Source organism: Meriones unguiculatus, chromosome 1 (assembly GCF_030254825.1).
Source record: "Meriones unguiculatus strain TT.TT164.6M chromosome 1, Bangor_MerUng_6.1, whole genome shotgun sequence".
NCBI lineage: Eukaryota > Metazoa > Chordata > Mammalia > Rodentia > Muridae > Meriones > Meriones unguiculatus.
Window position 1 is genome coordinate 26,074,872 of NC_083349.1, and position 20,121 is coordinate 26,094,992.

Consider the following 20,121-nt stretch of genomic DNA (forward strand, 5'->3'; position numbering starts at 1 on the left):
GGTTAAGAGCACTGTCTGCCTGATCTACATAGTGCAGTTCCAAGCCAGCCTAGACTTCGAAAGACCCTGCCTGGTGCGGTGGCTCACGCCTTAATCCTAGCACTTGGGAGGCAGATGCAGGTGGATTTCTGTGAGTTCTAGTCTAGCCTGGTCTACAACTCCTGTGAGTTCCAGGACAGCCAAGGCTACACACAGAGAAACCCTGTCTCAAAAAAAGACAGTTCAGTTAGTCAAGGTTCTTGTGTGAAGGAAGACCCAAGTTCATATTCCCAGCACTCCGATAAAGGTGGGCAGTGCCTACATAATCCCAGCAGGAGAATCCATCTCAAAATGACTTAAAAATAACTTTGTTGGGGGCTGGAGAGATGGCTCAGCGGTTCAGAGCACTGGCTGCTCTTCCAGAGGTCCTGAGTTCAATTCTCAGCACCCACATGGTGGCTCATGACCATCTACAATGGGATCTGATGTCCTCTTCTGTCATACATGCAGATAGAACACCCATATATATAAATAAATCTTTTAAAAATATAACTTTGCCAAGTGTCATGGTGTACATCTTTAATCCCAGCATTTAAGAGTGAGGAGAGGCAGAAATTCAAGATCATCCTTGACTATATATCAAGTTTCCAAGGAAATAGGGACTTTGGATGAGTATTCTTTTGTTTTTTGAAATGTTCGCTGTTTTTGAGACAAGGTCACGCTCTGTGGACCTGGCTGGTCTGATATTTGCTATGTGGACTGAGCTGGCATCCAGTTTACAGATAATCTTTTGCCTCTGCCGCCCATGCTGGAGTGATGAGAATGCATACATCGAGCCTTGTCATTGTTGGTTATTGTTGTTTTGTTTAATACAGTGTCTCACTGTAGCCCTGACTGGCCTGGAACTCACTGTGTTGCCGAGGCTGGAGGCTGGTGTTACACTTGTGGTAATCCTCGTGCTTCCGCCTTCCTGAGTGCTGGGATTAGAGGCATGAACCACATCCAACTCTGTAGTAGTTAATTTTCTAGCTGTGATGTAACAGCATGACCAAGGCAACTTAGGATAGGGTTTATTTGGGCTTACTGTTCCAGATGGTTAAAGATGATACTAGGCACAAAGAAGAAAGCCAGACTTGGGAATGGTGCCTGGCTTTGAAAGCTCAAAGCTGTCCCCCATGACACAGTTCATTCTTCCAAGGCCACACCTCCTAAACATATCCAAATAGCACCATCCTCTGGGGATCAGGTATCCAAACTTCAGAACCTGTGAGGAATATTCCCATTGAACCATCACTAGCACTCTGGGTTATTGGTGCTGTCTGCAAGGGTACGGAGCACCATTGTGCTTGCCCATCAAGCTGACTGCTGGGGCCCTTCCCCACAGTCAGGTAAGGCTCAAAGGGCCCGACTGAGATCTTGCCTCTGGTTCAAGGGCCCAAACTGCTTCTACCACTCCTATCCCCATTCCCTGTGCAGGACACTAGGAAGAGATGGCAGGCCTTGAGGATTGGCAAGGGAGCTGGTCCTTAGCTCCCACATCTGCTTCACACGACTGCCCTCAGTGCCTGATGGATATACATTGACCGGAATGATACCAGGTGTTCATTTCAGCTGGGCCTAGACACTACTGGACAAACAGGAGGAACACCAGGTGTCCTGTACTCATTTTTGAGAGGCTTGGGCCCAGCAGGTGCTGAGGCAGCCATGGGCAAAGTCCTCCTGCCGGTCCCGCCCTCAGCTACCCCCAAAGTGCCAGACCTGGAGCTGCTAAGGACCTCAACTCTGGCTCTCTGGTCTTGCCTCTCCTCAGCATGTTGAATGATACAGACATTGAACCCTAAGGCTGGCAAGAGGGCTGCTTGCAGGAGGAGGCTGCCAGAAAGGACCTGGGCTGGTCTTTAGGAACCTACTCTGTGACTCTCACTGAGGATGAGGGTGGCAGGCCTTCTCTACAGCCACAGGAAACTGACTAAGTGGTGATAGAAGGAGGCCCGGGATAGTTTCAGGATATACCCAATATGGGGCCAAACAACATCCTGGCAAAAATCAGCAGCAGATGGAGGACAGGGCTTGACTCACTGTTAGAAAAGAGCTGGTCTAGGAACCTAAGCAGGCAACAGGAGGGTGGGGGAGGGGATGACTCAGGGTCCTGGAGGTGTGTTTGCTTTTCCTGGGGCACAGCTGTCACCAGGTGCCAAATAATGAAGTGGCTGGACACCACTCTTGGATGGAGCAATGAGGTATCAGCACCTGCTGCCCCTCCTACAGGCACAGCTGTCTGGCCTGGTACCCTAGGATCCGAGAGCCTCAAGAAAGGTGCTGGTGAAGACAGGGACTTGGAGGCTGTGGGCAGGGTTGAGGATGAGTGGAACCCTGATGGTTAACCCCTTCAGACCTGTAATGTGATGAACTCATCTTTACATGGAACAGTGCTTTCAGCTTTGAGAGTAACCAAAAGGTTGGCACCACAGCTCTCTTCACTGTGAACGGATCCCACCCAGACCCTTCTGCTGTGAAGAACTGTGCCCAGCACCCTCTGCCTTCAGTACCCTCAGCGTGGACTCCAAAATCCAAATCCTGGTGTCTTCTTTGCTTCTGGTGTGAAGAACCGTATCCAGCACCCTCTGCCTTCAGGACCCTCAGTGTGGATTCCTAAATCCAAACCCTGGTGATTTCTTTGCTTCTGGACCTGACTTTCCTCAGAACCTCTTTCCATCGGTCCCCCACACCCAGCCTCAGCAGCGGACCCTCAGAGGGTCCTATCACACTGCATTGGATCCTGGACCCTCCATCCATATACCCTTTCTTCAACCCTGCTAAATCCAACGTGCAGAACACAGGCCACAGCAGTGTTTCCAACTCCACGACCTCATCTGCGTAAGCCATCCACCAGGCACCTCGCTGGGTAAGAAAAGATACAGGGCAGCCCCCAAAAGGTAGTGTCCCGGGCCACACAACATCTGGAGCTGGCAGAGACCTCAGAAAGAGCCCACACAGCCTGGCTACTTCTTTACTGCTGGTGATTCAGGGCGCCATCACATCCCCCGGAACTGTGATGGTGAATCAGATGCCACCCAGGAGCAGCCCCCTGAAGTGCTCTGGAGTCCAAGCAGTAAGAAAGAAGGTCCATCCTAACCCTCGTGAGCTGCAGGTTGAAATGAGGACAAGCGCTTCCTTCCCCGACCCAAGTCCAGGCTCTGCCACTTACTACAGGGAGGGCTGTGGACAAGTGGCTTCATCTTTATACTAACAGCAATTCCACCAGCTATGGGACAGGACCATTAAAAAGCATAGTGACACGAGCAGAGCTTTCTCGTGCCACGCCCTTGAGTATCTCTGAAGCTCACCTCCCCCCCACCCCCAGCCAAAAGGCAGCAATCTAGCAGTCAGAGACTGCCACACTCCCCTCCATGTCAGACTCTGGTCCTGGGCAGCAGAAATAGCGCATGCTGCTCAGAGATAGAATACCTCGGAGATGCCTGCCTCAGTCCCACCTGAACCCTCCACCCTGGCAGCAGTGGTGACTGGCTAACAGATGACTTACCCAGTGTGCTTCCACCTCACAGACTTCCAGCCAAGAGAAGCTGGCCCTGAAGCTAGAGGGACCAGGCAGCAGCTCCAGGAGCTATTTCACACGTGGGTAAGGTGGCAGAAATGGGTACCAATGGCAACTCTCCTAGACCTCAGCCTTGTTGACAGGCCCTGTTTCAGCTCCACTCACCATTTACCCCCAAGCAAAGGGATGTCCATTTAGAGAAAAACACCAGTTTAAGCCAGGTGTGACAGTGAAGGGTACTCCAGCACTGGGGTGTTGGAAACAGGACTGGCATGAGTTCAGGGATAGCCTCAGCTACACAATGAGTGCCAAGCCTGACTTCAGTAAATGCCACCCTTTTCCTGCAAAAACAAAACCCAAGGGCTGGGCTTCTAGTTCAGTGGTGGGGCACCTGTACTGAGCATGCACAGAAAAAAAATAAAAGGCAGCTTTCAAAGAACTAGAGGGGCAGAACTTTGTTAGTTTATGGTATGCAGTCAAGCAAACCACCCCCCTTCCCCACAGCTGTGACACCTTCCCCCCAGGCTGCAAAGACAAGGTGGGTCACCAGCCACGCCCTCGGTGATTTCCCATTCAGGGAACAGGCCCCAGCTTGCCATAGCTGGCACCCACTGAACAAATGCTCTCCTGCTTTCCCCAGATCTGCCAGGGCATGGGCACATGTCTTGTCTTCCACCTAGCACCACACTGACCAAGCATGCAGTGAAGTTCTGAACTCCAGTTCCCAGGCCCATTTCCTGACTCTTTGATCCTTGCCTGGCAGGAGCTCAGCTTGGGGAACAAGCTGTGTAATTCTGTCATGCTACAGGTCAGCTCGTGTAACTTTCCAGTCAGGCCTGAGAGGCTAACTCTTCCTTTGGGTCTTTGCCCTGTGAGACTTCAGAGTCCTCGTTGAAGACTTTGATGAGGAATATTCTGAGTAATGCAGTAAACAAAGGGACAAAAATTCATCCTTCAACTCATACAGAGCACTGAAATCATGTCTGGGTGTTAATGTCCAAAGTCACAGTGTCTGGCTCAGGACCTGCCCCAGGATGCCAAGCAGACAGTATTCCGAACATGAACATCCCTGGCCTCTCCCCACAACTTCTGGGCTATGTCACAAACACACGCACTTGGGCTCCATTTACCCCGAGGCTTCCTTTGCAGGAAGGCTGCAGGGCCAGCACAGCTATGTGCCTCCCAAAGCCAATGCCTGATTCCCACTACCCACGGCACCCAGCATCTGGACACTATCCCAGCACCTGAACAAAGTGTCTTTTATTAATGACATACAAATAAAACTGAGACAAAGAGAGATGCTTTTCTCTCTCGATTCCAGTGGTAACAAGCTGCTAGAAAAAATATATAAAACAGGAAATTTATCTTCCAACTTTCCTCTTAAAAAACAAACAAACAAAAACAAAACAAATGCCCCCCAGACACCCCCCCAAAAAAACAAACCTCCAGAAAGGGTAAGAACCATACACATTTAACAGCAACAAATAACCCAAAATGAGAAAGGTTCACTAAAACAAAACAAAACCCTTTAAAACCATTTTAACACACCCAAAACAAAACCCAAGAGTCTGGTACAGAAGGCTAGACCTGCTGTTTCTCAAAATCAAGAGGGTGGCAGAGGAAAATGTATGCCTGATAAGCCATTGGGCTCAACACCCATGGGAGCTGGTCTTGGCCACCACCCCTCTGGTCCAGTGAGCGATCCTGAAGGACCCTTTGGGATGTGGCCTGCAGAGGGTGAGGAGCAGGGCAGGCACTGAGCACCATCAGAGTCCTGGTGCCAGGTGTCCAGAGACTGGAGAGAAGACACTCAATTCACCTCATGTAAGGTTTGCAGTGGGGTTTCCTTTTGGACCCCTAAGTGGGAGGTATCAGAAATTCATGATCTAAGACAGATGAGGATCAGGGAGTGACTCTTCCAAGCATGTTCTTGTTTCATGATTCTTGGAAGGAACCTACCAATCCCCTCTGGGCAGCTTCAACTCTCACCAGGGATACAGGCCCCAGAAGCTAGCAAGCCAGATAAACGCAGACCTATTCCAGTGTAAAGCTGCAAAGGCCTTCTCCAAGGCAAGGCTAACAGGGCTAACAACAGCACAGGGTGCTCAACAGGGGTCAGACTAGGCAAGAAAGGGCCCTCCATGCCCAGGCTACTGCACAAGCTGAGGAGGTGCGTGACAGGTGACTGCTCTGGGGACACTTGCCAGGACAGCCAGCCTGAGTCAGGCAGGGGGTGCGGTGAGGAGACTGAGGTCAGGAGCAGAGGGGCTCAGAGAGCAACTGCATAAAGGCAAGCTCTTTGCTATGCTTCCCAAGGCAGAACTCAGGGATGCCAAAAAGGAAGTGGCAAGTGTGGTTTCCTAAGTGAGGATTTGGTTTTGCGTCCTTGGAAGAACACAGCCTAGAGGTCAGGACCAGTTCAAGTCCAAAGCCTGGATCCTTTCTGAAGAGGAAGGCCTTCTCCTGGCTCTAGCCTGCCACTGTAGGGTGATGACAGTGACAGAAAAGCAGCAGTAGGCCACTGAAAGGCATTCCTGATGCATCCCTGTGGTGCCAGGAAAGTGGCAGGAGTGTCTCATTGAGGCAGTGAGGGATGGGGCTAGGGAGGACAGGCAAAGGGGCCTGCTGCTGGCTGGGGCTCCTCAGAGAGTGTAGGGAGTACCCCATCTTCAGAGCTATCAGCACCAAGAACAGGAGAAACAGCATCACCTATACACTGGGGGAAGACAAGGGGCTCCCTGATGTTACTACCCTTGAGACTAAGAACAGAGGTATTTGGGCTGAGGTGAGAGGTGTAAGAACAGGCAGAACTGTGACTTCCTTCTTGAGTAAAAAGGCTGAGTAATGAAAATGCAGCAAAGTCCAAAGGCCCAGAGATGCCACATCCCTATGGCAAGCACATAAGAGACGGCTCTTCCTGATCTCCTCTGCCTTCCTGACAGTGTAGAGGGAGTCTCCCTCGTGAAGTTGGCTGGTCCCCTGAGCTGCCACCCTGTGGATCTATACAAACACGGATAAACCCTTGCATCCTGGCATCAAGGGCTATCTATATGGTCTCTGGGAGAGCACACGGTCCAAGGGCTGTTCTGTGCCGTTCTTTCTGGGGGCCAGCAGACTCCAGGTCTTTCACAAAGGTGGGTATAAACATTCCATCTGTCCATATGGGGCATGGTGTGGGGCTCTGTCAGGAATCCAGCTGCAGACAAGTGGGGAGCCTTCCATTCTAGGGGCCCAAGAACTAATCAAAGAGGCAGCCACTGTGCAAGGATGGGCTCTGGACATCCTGTCATCCTTCTCACAGCACCCTCTATTCTGTGTCCCTTCCTGGCACTCTGCTTTTCCAGGAGGGAGGTGGAAAGGCAGCTGGAGTCACTGCTTCTCAAAGTTCTGTGTTCTCAGGGTACACCTGGCTCATACAGAGCTAAGGTACCCACAGCTCCAGGGGTACCTTGCAAGTGGCATAAGACCAGGGAAGAGGAAAGGCCTAAGGAGAATGACTTCCCTTGCAAGTGGTTCTAGGAGTTCAGTGGCAACAGCCACCACAGTGCCCGCCTGTGTGGGAGTGCTGACTGTCCCCAAACTTGGTCCTCCGGCTCAGTATCTCATAGGAGCAGTCCTCCCCACAGCAACCGGACATGCTGGGAGAAGAGTCATCGATTTCAAACCTGCAAGACAGATAGGAGAAAGGCTTGGTTGCTGACGCTGACTGCTTTTTGCTTCCTGAACCAAGAACTTTCCAACAATTCTGAGATCTCTGGAATGAGGCACAAGACTAAGTCAGAGGGCACTGGCACATCACCTCACAAACCCAAATGCCCATGCAACACTGACTAGAATCAGGATGAGGACAAGCAGGTACCGGGAACCAGCAGAGGGAGGACCCTAACCACCCAGGACCACACCAGAGCCTCGCTCCTTACTGCAGTGCTTCTCGGAAGAACTGATAGGCGCCATGATTGTGTTTAAATACAGTTAACATCACCTTCTTCATCTGTGTGCTGGAAGAAAGCAGAGTGAGCACCTTTTAGAAACAGAATCAAGGAGCTACACAGATGGTTTAGTACTGTCTACTACTTCTGCTCCTACTTCTGCTCTTCCAGAGGACTGGAGTTTGGCTCCTAGCCATAGGGTGACTCCATGTACCTGCCTGTAACTCACGATCTAGGGTAGCCCACATCCTTCTGGCCTCTGAAGGCACTGCAGTCACATGGCAGACACACAAATACACATGAATAAAAATGTATACTTAAAAAAGTTTGGAGATATGTCTCAGGGGGTTCGAGAGCACTGGCTACTCTTGCAGAGGACCTGGGGTTCAATCCCAAGCACTGACATGATGGAGCACAACCACCTGTAACTCTAGTTCCAAGGAATGATACCCTCTTCAGGCTTCCAAAAGAACCAAGCACCCACACGGTGCATATGCATACATGCAGGAAAAATACCCATACAAAAAAAAAAAAAAGCCTGCAGTGGTGGTGTCACACACCTATTACCCCAGCTCTCCGGAAGGCAGAGGCAGGTGGATCTCTTGTGAGTCTACAAAGCGAGTCCAAGGCTACACAGAGAAACCCTGTCTCGAAAAACCAAACCAAACAAAAACAAAAACACCCAGTTGGACAGTTTCTCATGACTGTAACATCAAGTCGTGAAGCGGAGGCAAGAGGAGTTCCCTGACTGAGTTCAAGGCTACCCTGGGCTAGAGACCCTGCCTCAAAAAACAAAAACACACCAAAAAAAAAAAAAAAGAAAGAAAAAAGTGAATAACAACAAAAACAAAACAAAACAACAACAAAAAAAGGGAACAAAGTGGCACACACCTTTAATCCCAGCACCCAAGAGGCAGAAGCAGATAGATCTGAGTTTGAGGTCAGCCTGGTCTTCAGAGTGAGTTCCAGGGCAGCCAGGGCTACACAGAGAAACCCTCTCTCAAATAACAAAACAAACAAACAAACAAACAAACAAACAAACAAAAAAAAAAAAACAAAGAACAAAATGAAACAAAAAAATCAGTGAACAGAGACTGAGGTCAGGCTTCCCCTCTCTCCTACTTCCATTTTGCCTCAAAAGGAGTCCTCCAGCCTGCAGAGGTCTTGGGTACTGAGTCCTTCCCTTCCTCAGGGATCTTCCCCTCTTGCCCTCTAACTTTGAGCCACAGCAAAGCAGGGTCATCTTCCTGACAGGGTCTAGAGCCTTTGTCCTCCAAGGAAGCTGTCCCCTTGGTGCAGCTCTTCCACCCAGCAGTAGAGCAGCACCTTACCTGTTAGCCATGAGCTGCAGGATCTGAATGAGGAACTTCCCTAGGCCTTTCCGCCGTACCTTGCTTTCCAACTGTACTTCATAGCTAACAAAGAAAGTAGAGGAGTTGAGTACCCAGACCCACTGGAAGAGCCTGCAGCCCCACATAGCGCTCAGGCCCAGAGAGTCTGTGGGCTCTGCCACTTGGTTTCCTCCCCTCTATCCCACTTTAGTCTCAGTTCCTACCAGTAAAGGACTTCATCCCCGCACTCCACATCAAACCGGAAGTGAGAAAAGGCAACTGGGATGGAACTGTTTTCCCAAGCAATGAGGTACCAGGCTCGATCATCAGTCATTTCCTCCCGTTTTTCTCGGTCCTTCCAGCCCCACTCACTTTGCTCATACCTGGGGAGTTGGGGCAATCAGGACGGGGGGCCTTGGAGAAAAGCCGCTGGGGTACAGGGCTGCCCTTGGTAGGGCCATGCTTACATTGCCTGCATATTGGTTTTAGTCAGGTCGAAGGCCCAATCCACAGTGGCTGGCTCCAATCCAGACACTCGCTTACATTCAATGGAGACATTCAACCTGAGAAGTGGACAGGGAGGCATCAGGCCTGGGGTTCTCACCAGGACACTGCTATTCCTCCTTGAATATCTGTTGGGAGGCATGCCAGTCTCAGGTAGCCGATAGAGAAAAGGCAAATTTTCTAGACCCAGGATTAACAACTGCCATCATATGGCCACCATCCTGCCACAGGGCACATTTCTTACCTCACCAGCATTGTTTTTTTTTTTTTAATTAAATGTCTATTTTTTTATATTAATTACAGTTTATTCACTTTGTATCCCAGCTGTTGAGCCCTCCTTTATTCCCTCCCAATCTCACCCTCTCTCCCTCATCTCCTCCCATGCCCCTCTCCAAGTCCATTGACAGGGGAGGTCCTTTTCCCCTTCCATCTGACCCTAGCTTATCAGGTCTCATCAGGACTAGCGGCATTGTCCTCCTCTGTGGCCTGGGAAGGCTGTACCCCCCCTCAGGGGAAGGTGATCAAAGAGCCTGCCACTGAGTTCATATCAGAGACTCTCTCTGTTCCCCTTACTAGGGAACCTACTTGGATACTGAGCTGCCATGGGCTACATCGGAGCAGGGGTTCTAGGTTATATCCATGAATGGTCCTTGGTTGGAGTAGCAGTCTCAGAAAAGACCCCTGTGCCCAGATTTTTTGGTTCAGTTGCTCTCCTTGTGGAGCTTCTGTCCTCTCCAGAACATAGGATTCTTTCATAGGATTCCCTGCACTCTGCCCAAAGTTTGGTTGAGAGTCTCAGCATCTGTACTGGGACTGTTTTAATCAGACTCATTCTGTCAACTACTCTCTTTCTTGTACCTTTTCTCACTGGACCAAGTCTCTCTTACCTATCATGCCTTGAAAGCATCTGGGTGACCTGGGCCTTTCAAGAAGACTGAAACTCAACACCCCTCTGCAGCCTAGTCCCAAGTGCCTCTTGTTCCTCAGTAGGAACTGAAAGCTGGTTGGACAGGTGGAGCAAGGTCTAGACCACGGCTCTATGCATAAGGCCCCGCTTTACAAGGAGACTGAGAAGAACTAGCTGGAAAAACTCAAGCTTTAAGCAAAACAAAAATTGGAAAATGGGGCTGGAGTAATGGTTTAGCAGTTAAGGTCACCTGCTGCTCTTCCAGAACCTGAGTTTAGCACCCAGCAGCCATATCAGACCATTCACAGTGCCTTGTTAACTGGAGCTCCAGAGGTGATCTGATGCCCTTGGCCTCAGGAGACTTGCATTCATGTGCACATACCCATATACCCACATACAATTTAAAATTAAATGAAACAAATATTTAAAAAAAAATATATTTTACATTGAGTGTGGTGGGGCATACCTTTAATCCCAGCACTCAAGAGACAGAGGCAGACAGATCTCTTGACAATTTGAAACCAGCTTGGTCTGTAAGACCAGGTCTATAGACCATAGCAAGCTAGTTCCAGGCCAGCAAAGACTAGATAGTCTATATAGTAAGACCCTGTCCTAAAAAATAAAAAACAAAGTTTGTGTATGTCTGTGTGTGTGCATGATGTTACAAGTGAAAACCTACACAGAAGTCAGAGGACAATTTCAGGAAACAGATTTTCCTCTTCTACCATGGACTATCTGGGGATCAAACTCAGGCCATCAGGTTTATGTAGCAAGCACTTAGCTTCAGAACCACCTCACCAGCCTTTTTGCTTGTTTGGAAACAGTCTCTATGTAGCTTTGGCTGTCCTGGAAGTCACTATGAAGACCAGGCTGGCCTCAAACTCAAGAGATCCAACTGCCTCTGCCGCCTGAGTACTAGGATTATAGGTATGCACCAACAATCCACCCCCACCCCACTAGTCTTTATTTATTTATTTTAAAGGCAGGGTCTATGTACCTCAGACTAACTTCCCACTGGAATCCACTGTCCTCTCTGTTGACTGGCAAGATCTTAAGCTCCTGCCTTGGAAGAACCTTTCTTCACAAGTACTAACCACATAAGAACCATCTTGCACTGAACCTACTTGCTAGAAAATACCCAAAGGCCAGCCTATAGTGATCTGCATGTTCTTATTTTTGGTTTTATGAGATAGGGTCTCTTAACATGGCTCGGGCTGGCCTTGAATCAGTATGCTACCCTCAAACTCATGGAAATCCCTCTGCTTCAGCTTCTCAGGTGCTGTCACAGGCATGCTGAAGGAGGATCACAGCTCTAGGAACCACAGGAAATGCAAGGCATTAGAGCAGGTCCAGATTTTTGAAAGTCAATAGAAACACAGCGCGCATACACACACCAAAAAACAAACAAAAAAAACAAAAAACAAAAAACAAAAAAAACACAAAAGAAAAATCTGGGGAAGAGATCTCTAAAAAAATGCCACAACTTACAAGAAACTGAGTAACAAAGCTGTCATAGAAACTGTCATTCATCAGATCCCAGATGGGAAAGTAACGGGGTGTGAACGGCCTCCATGACTGCCACGCAGCTATCCAAAGCCATGGGGCTGCCCCTCTACGCCCTGTCCACTTTCTACCTGGGTATTTGCTCCTATCTCCTCAGCACACCTCCTACCTTTCTAGCAACATCAACAAACAAGATTTGAGGGGTGTGAGTGGCTTATTCCGGGATAATAAGGAAAGGTCCAGCTACTCTTCACCATAACAGAGAAACTGTAGCCTCTGACCTCCCTGAGCCAAGGCAGCACAGCAGAGACACCACTCAAGAGGGCAGAGAAGAGCCTGAACCCAGACCCAAATGCCAGCTGGAACAGCAGTCACAAAAGCCATATTTACCATCAGTAGGCTCCATGAACCTAACCCTAACTCCTAAGGAAAGGACCATTAAACCCCAATCTTTTTCTTTTGCTTTAAAAAAAAAAAAAAAATTTATTTATTATTTATACAACATTCTGCCTGTACACCAGATCTTACTATAGATGGTTATGAGCCACCATGTGGCTGCTGGGAATTGAACTCAGGACCTTTGAAAGAACAGCGAGTGTTCTTAACCTCTCTCCAGCCCTTGCTCTGTTTTTAAGGCAGTGTCTTAATGCCTAAGCTAGTCTCAAACCCAATCCTTTTGCTTCTCCAAGCCAAGGGTTTTTTTGTTTTGCTTTGTTTTTCCGAGACAGGGTTTCTCTGGGTAGCCCTGCCCATCCTGGAACTTGCTCTGTAGACCAGGCTGACCTTGAACTCAGAGATCTGCCTGCCTCTGCTTCCCTAGAGCTGGGATTAAAGGTGTGTGCTACCACTGCAGGCCCACCAAGTTTTTAAACTCATTTCTGATTACAAAACTGAGGCAAGACAGGCTATGTAATTAAACCAGTGTTAAACAGTTAGCATAATTATATACTGTACACTCAAAGAAAAAAGCTCTGAATTGGGAATTAAAGCTCTTAGATGAGAGGGGGTACTCAATGGACTCAGAAACCCCATTCAAACTTTCTGAGCCTCAGTTTTCCAATCATTAAGTATGACAACAGGTTGATGAGTTTTCAAGTTTTTTTGAACAAAAAAAGATTTGAGTCTTAAAGGGGCATCAGTTCTCATTCATGCAACCTCAATTACACACACTCTTTGGACACCACCAATTCATGCATCACCTTAAATGGGAGACTGCATCAACAGAAGGCAACAGCCAGTTGTTGCTTTTTCATAGTGGAGGAAAACGTGTGAGACTGCTCTGGAGGAGTAAACTCCCAAGGACCCCAGGTGACATACCAAGAATGCTGAGCGCAACTTACCCATTTCGGTCATACTTCTTGAAGACTGGGAATGCCTCCAGAGGGTCTCCAAGCTGTGGAGAGAGTAGACACAGATGAAGGAAGACACTGGTGAGGAGGTACGAGACCATGATGTCAGCTTTATGTGGTGACGGAGAACAGACACCACTGGCCTGTGCCATAATGCCTGCTCCTGTACAACTAACAGGAAAGAAGTGACTGATGTGCTTGAGTACTTCAGGGACAAGGCTGTCAATAAACTACAACCTGACTATCACCCCAGATGGAAAAGCATGATCTTGAAGGACATCCTTCCAGAGGCAGAGCCATTTACAAAGATGGAAGTTAATGAAAAATGACATAATAGGCTAGATATGGCTTAGGAGTTAAGTGCTTACAGCACTTCCAGAGGGCCTGAGCTCATTTCCCAGCACCCATACAGGACAGCTAACAATTTCTAGTAACACCAGCTCCAGGGGACTTAAAAACTCCAGCCCCACCCCATGGACACCCACACTCACATGTACCCCACCCCACATCAATAACTGGGATGGAGGGAGGTGAAATACAGTGTGAGGTAGGAAGGCTACCAAGGTCAAACTCTCAGGTTTGGCCTGAAAGTTTGCAGAGCTGAGTCACAGCTGCTGCTCCTCTGACTACAGTCTCAGGGATCAGGACGTTGAGGTCTTAAGTAAAGCAGAGCTTACAGCACCTATGGGCAGCCAGTAACCACTGAAAGAAGGAACATGTGCCATGTCTCATGAGGCAGGTTTCCTCACGTCCAAAAAAAATCTCCCCACTAGCCACATCAGGAAGACCTATACCCTCTTTCCACACTTCCCTGAACACATGAACCAACCACAGCCCCTCCTCCCAACTCCACGTGGGCACAGGCCTGTGTGGACAGTCCTACAGATCTACCACTGGGTGGCGCCAAGAAGTCAAATAAAAAAAAAAAAAGTTAAGGGAGGAACTGAGAGTCACCCTGTTGGCAGCATCCACTTTGGCACAGACAGCATCCATGGCCGCTCTCTCCTCCAGTCGCTTCTGCTTCTTCTCTTTGGCCTTACTCGACTTTCTCTGCAACAAGAAAAACATCACCACTGGAAGGGTTGGAGTAAACTCCCTCAGAGGAACCCAAGGGGCCTTACACCCATTGACCTGGCCCTGTGACAGGAAACCTGGCTGTGTGGCACAGCATCAGAGGAACCCAAGGGGCCTTACACCCATTGACCTGGCCCTGTGACAGGAAACCTGGCTGTGTGGCACAGCAGGGAACACTGTTCCTTCATGGTTTTGAGGTTGGGCAGAAGAAGGATGGACCACTAGACTTCTCAGCTTCCTTCCAGGAAGAGCAGTGATCCAGCTGTGTAATCCCAGCTGAGTGCTGACCATGTTGTAGCCTGTTGGCCTAGCAGTGATGCATATTCACTTGGTTGCTTCCTCCTAAGGAGGAAATGCGGGAACATTTAGCAGAACTCTCTGGGATCTGAGATGATCCCAGACAGACCACTTTCTGACTATGAGACACAGTCCTGTGGAAGCAGGATCCTTTGCACATGAGGACCAGGGCACACTGGCTTCAAGACACAGTAAAGAGCCACTTCCAGAAGCTCTGTCCAGCCAAGGCGCACCATGTATCTTTAATGACAAGGGTAAACTGAGGGCCTCATGGGTTTACCTCAGGGCAGAGGTGCCACAGGTCAGCAAGACCAAGCAAAACAGCAGGAACAGGCAAAGGCAAGTTATCCCTATCTGCATCTTGACCACAACCTATTTGAAAGTTAATATGGGGCTCTCTCAAAATACCTCTTCTGAGCTGGGCTCAGTGCAGGGACAGGATTATGATCCCAGCACTCAGGAAGGCAGAGGCAAACAGATTGATGTAAGTTCAAGGCCAGTCTGGTATACACAGAGAGTCCAGGACAGTGAAGGCTACACAGAGAAACTTTTTTGGGGGGGATCGAGGCAAGGGAAGAGGGTTTCATTCTGTATGTAGCTCAGGCAAGTCTCCAACTGAACAGCAACTGTCCTGCTTCATCCTCCCAAGTGCTAGGATTACAGGTGTGAGCCCGAGCCCCAGCCCCAGCCCCAGCCCCAGCCCCAGCCCCAGCCCCAGCCCCAGCCCCAGCTTCTCATCAAAGGTGCTTTCTACTCTTTCCCTGCCAGTCCTAAAATAAAAGAGCCTCATCCCTGCTCTAGGCAAGGCTTCCAATACCTCCCTGGTGCTGTTATCATTAGGGCTACAGAAAGGTGCTCAATGACAGCTCTTGTTCACCCTCCCAGGGAGGACCAGACAGTCCGGATCTCCTGACTCCAGCCCCACATCTCCTACAGCTCACTGGCAAGAAGTCAGACAACACCAATGCCAATGTGACTGCGGCACTGCCTGGCTCTAGGAGAGGATCCTGAACAATCCATATTCACATCCATTAAAAACCAGTTGTTAAACAGCTGCGCAAGTTCCAAAGCATAACTCCAACCTGGATGTTCTAAGGAACAACACTGCTTACCTCTCGTTTCATCAACCAGAAAGTGAAAGAACGAGACACACAACTCAACAGGAGTCTTTTGACAGGCCACATGCCAGCACCAGCTTCTATTGCCAAGCTCTGTGCTAGGAGCCAGGCTAGCCCTTGTGTCTCAGCTCCTCTAAGGAAAGCACACAGAGAGACTAGAGCAGGTTTTGTCTTTGTAGTGCTGGGAATGGAACGCAGGGCCTTGCACATGCCAGGCCAGGGATCTAACCCTCAGCTACACCCCCAGCCCGAGGCTGTCTTCACAGAGGTGGAAATGGCAGAAGCAGGCCCCCTACCAGACAGGTCTCCCAGCATTCATTTTCCTCTGGAATCTGAACTTCAGCACAACACTGAAATTGATCAACAAAGCACAGGAACACATGATTCAAGGGTTGGGGTAAAAGCCATCACTCACCTTGACACGTTAAGAAACTGAGGCTCAAGGGAACATGAGTTATGCACAGTTCCCAGACAGCAAGTAGCCAAATAGAGACAACCTGAGGGGCCAGGCCACAGATGCAGTGTCTGTGCAGTGGGCCACCTGTCTCCCTGGGGCACAAGCACATCTAGACTTTAACTCAGGTAACAAAGACCTCCTCGTGTCCTCTGGTGGCCTCAAGCGCTCTCAGAGAAACACTGAGCAGCTCATTTCTTGATGCCCATCTACCTGAGAGCCAGTTTCCAGGAGTGCCACCCCTACACTACCTCCACACTAACTCAAAGGCAGGGAAAAGGGCAACTGCAGATGGAGCGTCAGGAACGTGAGCTTTCCATCGACCAGACAAGGCCATGCCCTGTCCACCACCCACAATAACCATTTGAACATCACCAGGGAAACCGGAATGCTAACATATCTTCACCTTCACAGATGTAAGCTCCCTTCTCCACCCTGCCAAGTCAACATTGCCTGCCACATGGCACGGTGTGATTGGCAATGAAAGGCAAATGTGATTCCCAGGACCCCAAAAGCACGAAACCTGGGTTCCTTCCACAACATCTTACTTCCGGACACAGGAATGTAGTTCCTGATACTTATGAAGGCTGACGGGCAAACCAGGCAACCCTCAAAATGAGGCCCAAGGCCACCACCATGAGGATAGATAATGCAAACACCCCTTCCGCACTTGGCTGCCAGCACAGAGTGGGGGGTGGAGCAGGCTGTGCCACACAGGCAGGGGCTCTCCTGCAGCCCCAGCAAACACTAGTTAGAGTGGTCCCCCACTGTTCCAGTTAGCTTCACTGAAGCTTGTGGAGGTAAGGCTGTCCTGCGGGGGCTCAGGAAAACTTGCCTAATTAAAATGGGAAATAAGCACAGTGAACAGTAAAGCTCATTGTGGTTAAGTGTCTTTCCCAGGGGAGCTTTATATAATAAAATGAGTGTGGGCTTTTGAGTCAAGAGACCTGGATTTGATTCTCAGCTCTTTCACTTAATAGCTGTGACTTTAGGCATGTTACTTAAAACCCTTGGGCAAGTTACTCAATTTGTCAGAACCTCAGTTTCCTCAACCACAGAATGGAGCTAGTAATTCCAACACCAATAGTCAAAGCTGTTACACAGATAAAAATGGTACTATGCCTCTTTTCGGCTATTCCTGCTCTAGGACCAAACCTTATTCACAGCAAGGACCATGTCACACTGAGCTTTATCTCCAGCTTTAAAAATGGTTGGTTTCCAGGAACCCACTAGAATCACGCTCTGACAGTGCATTCTGGGGGGAAAGTGGGGTGGGGACAGGATCTCTTTAGCTCAGGCTGGTTTCTAAATTGTTATGTAAAGGATGACCTTGAACTTCTGTTCCTCCTGCCGCGACTTCCTGCAAGCAGACTTGAGTCACCTCACTCAGTTTATGCAATACTACGGATTAAACCCAGTTCTTCATGCATGCTAGGCAGGCACTCCACAGAACAGCTTTGCCCTCACCCTCTGCCACTGCTTTTCTAAAGGGGACGTGTTAGACAGCTCGGCTGTGAGAAGTAACCTGAGAGAAGCTACTCAAGTCGGAGCCAGCAGAATTCTCAACAGTCTTAGCAAGCTCTGCTGGACTCGGCCCCAGCAGCCAGCGGCGGCTCTACTTTACTTAACAGTGTGTGCCTCCAGTGCTCATACACAGGAGGCCCAGAATCAAATTCAGGCTTGAATAGTCAACTATTCCTCCCTCCCACGGCATCACGCATGGCTCGTTTTGATGCTATATAAATACTGCTTTCACAGGTAGCTGCAGATCCGATATCCCTTTACTAGTCTCAGAACCTTAGGTCCAGGAATCACAAAGAGAAATAAAACCACAAAAGTGGCTGTTTTCAGAAGGGAGTTGACATTACTTAGATTTCAGTGTCAATGCCTCCATCCAGCTGGTGTGAAAGAAGCTTGGAGAGGTGTTCCAGCTAGTGACACTATCGCTCAGCCTGTGGTAAAGAAGCAGGGTACTTGCTATGGGAATGGATGGGGTCTATTAGGACGTCTAGCCACACAGGTGGGGCATGGGGGTGGGGCCTGATGAGAGCAAAGGGAGGATTCCAGATCTGAGCCAGTGAAGGTAATTCAAGTTTCTATGCTTTTGAGTTTTAGGCCAGGAAACATTGTAAAGGGAGCTGTTGTGGGCAACATCTCCACAGTATGAGCAATGCACTGGGACCCAAAGGAAGCAAAGTCTGTGGTGTATCTGGGCTCCGAGACTTCAGTGGCATCGATGAGGAAGTACAGAATCTGAGGCTTGCTACCCTTCTTGCTGAGGGCTTAATTTGCAATACTAGAAGCTTAGATTTCATTTAGCCTCAACAAGAGCTGGGGCCTGGGCTTGCTCACTATAAAGTTAAATATGCCAGGATTCTCTTCATATTGGTAAATAGTAGTAAAAATTACTGCCTGAACTATGCCAAATGCTTTGGAAGGTTTTGTTCTTTTTGCTGCTGGAGACTGAACTCAAGGCCTCACATATGCTAAGCACACACTCTACTACAGAGCTATATAACCCAGGACCCCCCAGGGATTGTTTTGACATGGATTCCCAAAAAGCGTTTTGACACACAGGCTAGACTATTTTTGTCTAATAAGCTGGTTTGTTTGTGAGATTAAAAAAAAAAAAAAAATCTAGGTTAGTGGCAGTAAGGATAAACCCAAAGGGGTAAAAATAGCACCAATCTATTTTAGATCACTAAAGTGAGGCTGAGAATACGAGCAAAACAGCAGCTACCACTTAAAGACACCTAGTGAGCTATTTAATTATCCTGCTGACTCTTCACCACTATCCTGTGAGGGAGGTCATGTGCATCCGACAGGTGAGAATAAAATCCAGAAAGGCCACATGGCTAGCGAGGTGTCATGACGCTGGCCTTCAAAGATGAGGCTGCCACAGAAGCACATCTAGTTCCCAAGTCAGGACTCCCTAAAGGTGTTGCAAATTCCACACGAATCCTAAGAAGCCAGGATCAGGTAGGAGGGTGAATTCAAAAACAAGAAACCGCTTTTGCCCAATTCTATATCTGCACATGCCGGAGAAGGACATGGAAATGCATCTTCTTGCTGTCAGCGCATAACAGGTGGTTACTAGCCATCCAGGCTGGGCCATCACCAGTGGCTTCATCCTCCCTGCTCATCCATACACCTCCACCCCTCCTCGGCCGCAAGCCATCTGCAGTGACATGACTAAGGACAATCCAACTTCTAAGACCCACTTTACTGCAGCCAGGGGCTGAGCGGGCATGCCCGTGTGGAAAGGAAGACTGCGTTTTATCCGGAGCAGGAGGAAGCTGGTAGCGACGGTTCAAAAGTGTAGGGAACTGGCTGGCCTGAGGCTTGAGCAGCGGGAAGCAGATTCCATTACGACTCCGGAGGCGCCGGATGGGGTCCAGCGCCCAAACCATTGTCAGTGTGACCTTGGCCGTGAGCTTTCTTGACTCCCGGCCTCAGTCCCCTACAAGTCCGGGTTACAGGTAACTACTGGGACCGTGACAACCAGGTGACGGGTGACCTCAGGGAGCAAGGGGCTAACCTCAGGAGGTCGGGAGTGGGGTGGTCCGGCAGGAAGGGGGTCAGAGAGCCAGGAAGGGGCACGGGGAGCGCGGGGTGCGGAGGTGGGAGGGAGACGGGGACTCCCAGAGGGTTTCGGGGGGTAGGCTCAACGACGGGACGCTTACAATGAGGGGGAATTCTGGTCAAATGGGGGGCCGGGGTCACGTGAGGCTGGAGGGGGTCAGGGTCACGTGAGGGGGGGTTCAAAAAAAACAATGAGGATATGGAGGATGACGGGCAGCTGCGGACTTCCCATTACTTCTCCAGCCTCACTTACCCCCATGGTGGCGGCGGCGGCGGCGACCCTCGGCTCCCACTTCTCGCACTTGCCGGTAGGGAGGCGGCAACGGCGGTGCCCGAGCAACAGCGGAGCGGCGGGCCGCGCACTACGCATGCGCCTCACAGATCCCCCGCGCGTCCTAGCGGGCCCCGCGCCGGCGCAGAACCGGACAGGGGGTGGGCGGCGAGCGCGAAGGCGCGCAGGTGGAACGGTTGCGGTGCGCGCGGAGGGCCGGAGGACAGAAAGGCGGGAGGCGCGGCGGAGCGTCGCGCTGGGAATGAC

The 20,121-nt window shown here is 49.8% G+C and overlaps 2 protein-coding genes across 3 annotated transcripts in view; one reads left to right on the forward strand and one right to left on the reverse strand.

Moving 5' to 3' along the window:
- Positions 1–4,780: 4,780 nt before the first annotated feature.
- Naa40 (N-alpha-acetyltransferase 40, NatD catalytic subunit) lies at positions 4,781–20,102 on the reverse strand. 2 transcript variants are annotated; one of them, XM_021642305.2, is made up of 8 exons: positions 19,837–20,102; positions 14,013–14,108; positions 13,050–13,102; positions 9,263–9,358; positions 9,020–9,178; positions 8,796–8,879; positions 7,456–7,533; positions 4,781–7,200 (listed from the first exon to the last, which is right to left on the reverse strand). In XM_021642305.2, exons 1-8 carry the CDS (start codon positions 19,951–19,953, stop codon positions 7,059–7,061), a joined length of 825 nt encoding a protein of 274 aa, XP_021497980.1. In that variant the 5' UTR covers positions 19,954–20,102; the 3' UTR covers positions 4,781–7,058. The 2 variants fall into 2 exon arrangements, with proteins under 2 accessions (XP_021497980.1, XP_060241724.1); XM_060385741.1 differs by lacking the exon at positions 9,020–9,178.
- Rcor2 (REST corepressor 2) overlaps positions 19,357–20,121 on the forward strand; it is a 33,355-nt gene continuing 32,590 nt past the window's right edge. Inside the window, exon 1 of the mRNA XM_060385732.1 lies at positions 19,357–19,480. The gene's annotated coding sequence lies outside the window, so the exon portion shown is untranslated. The remainder of the gene's footprint in view (positions 19,481–20,121) is intronic.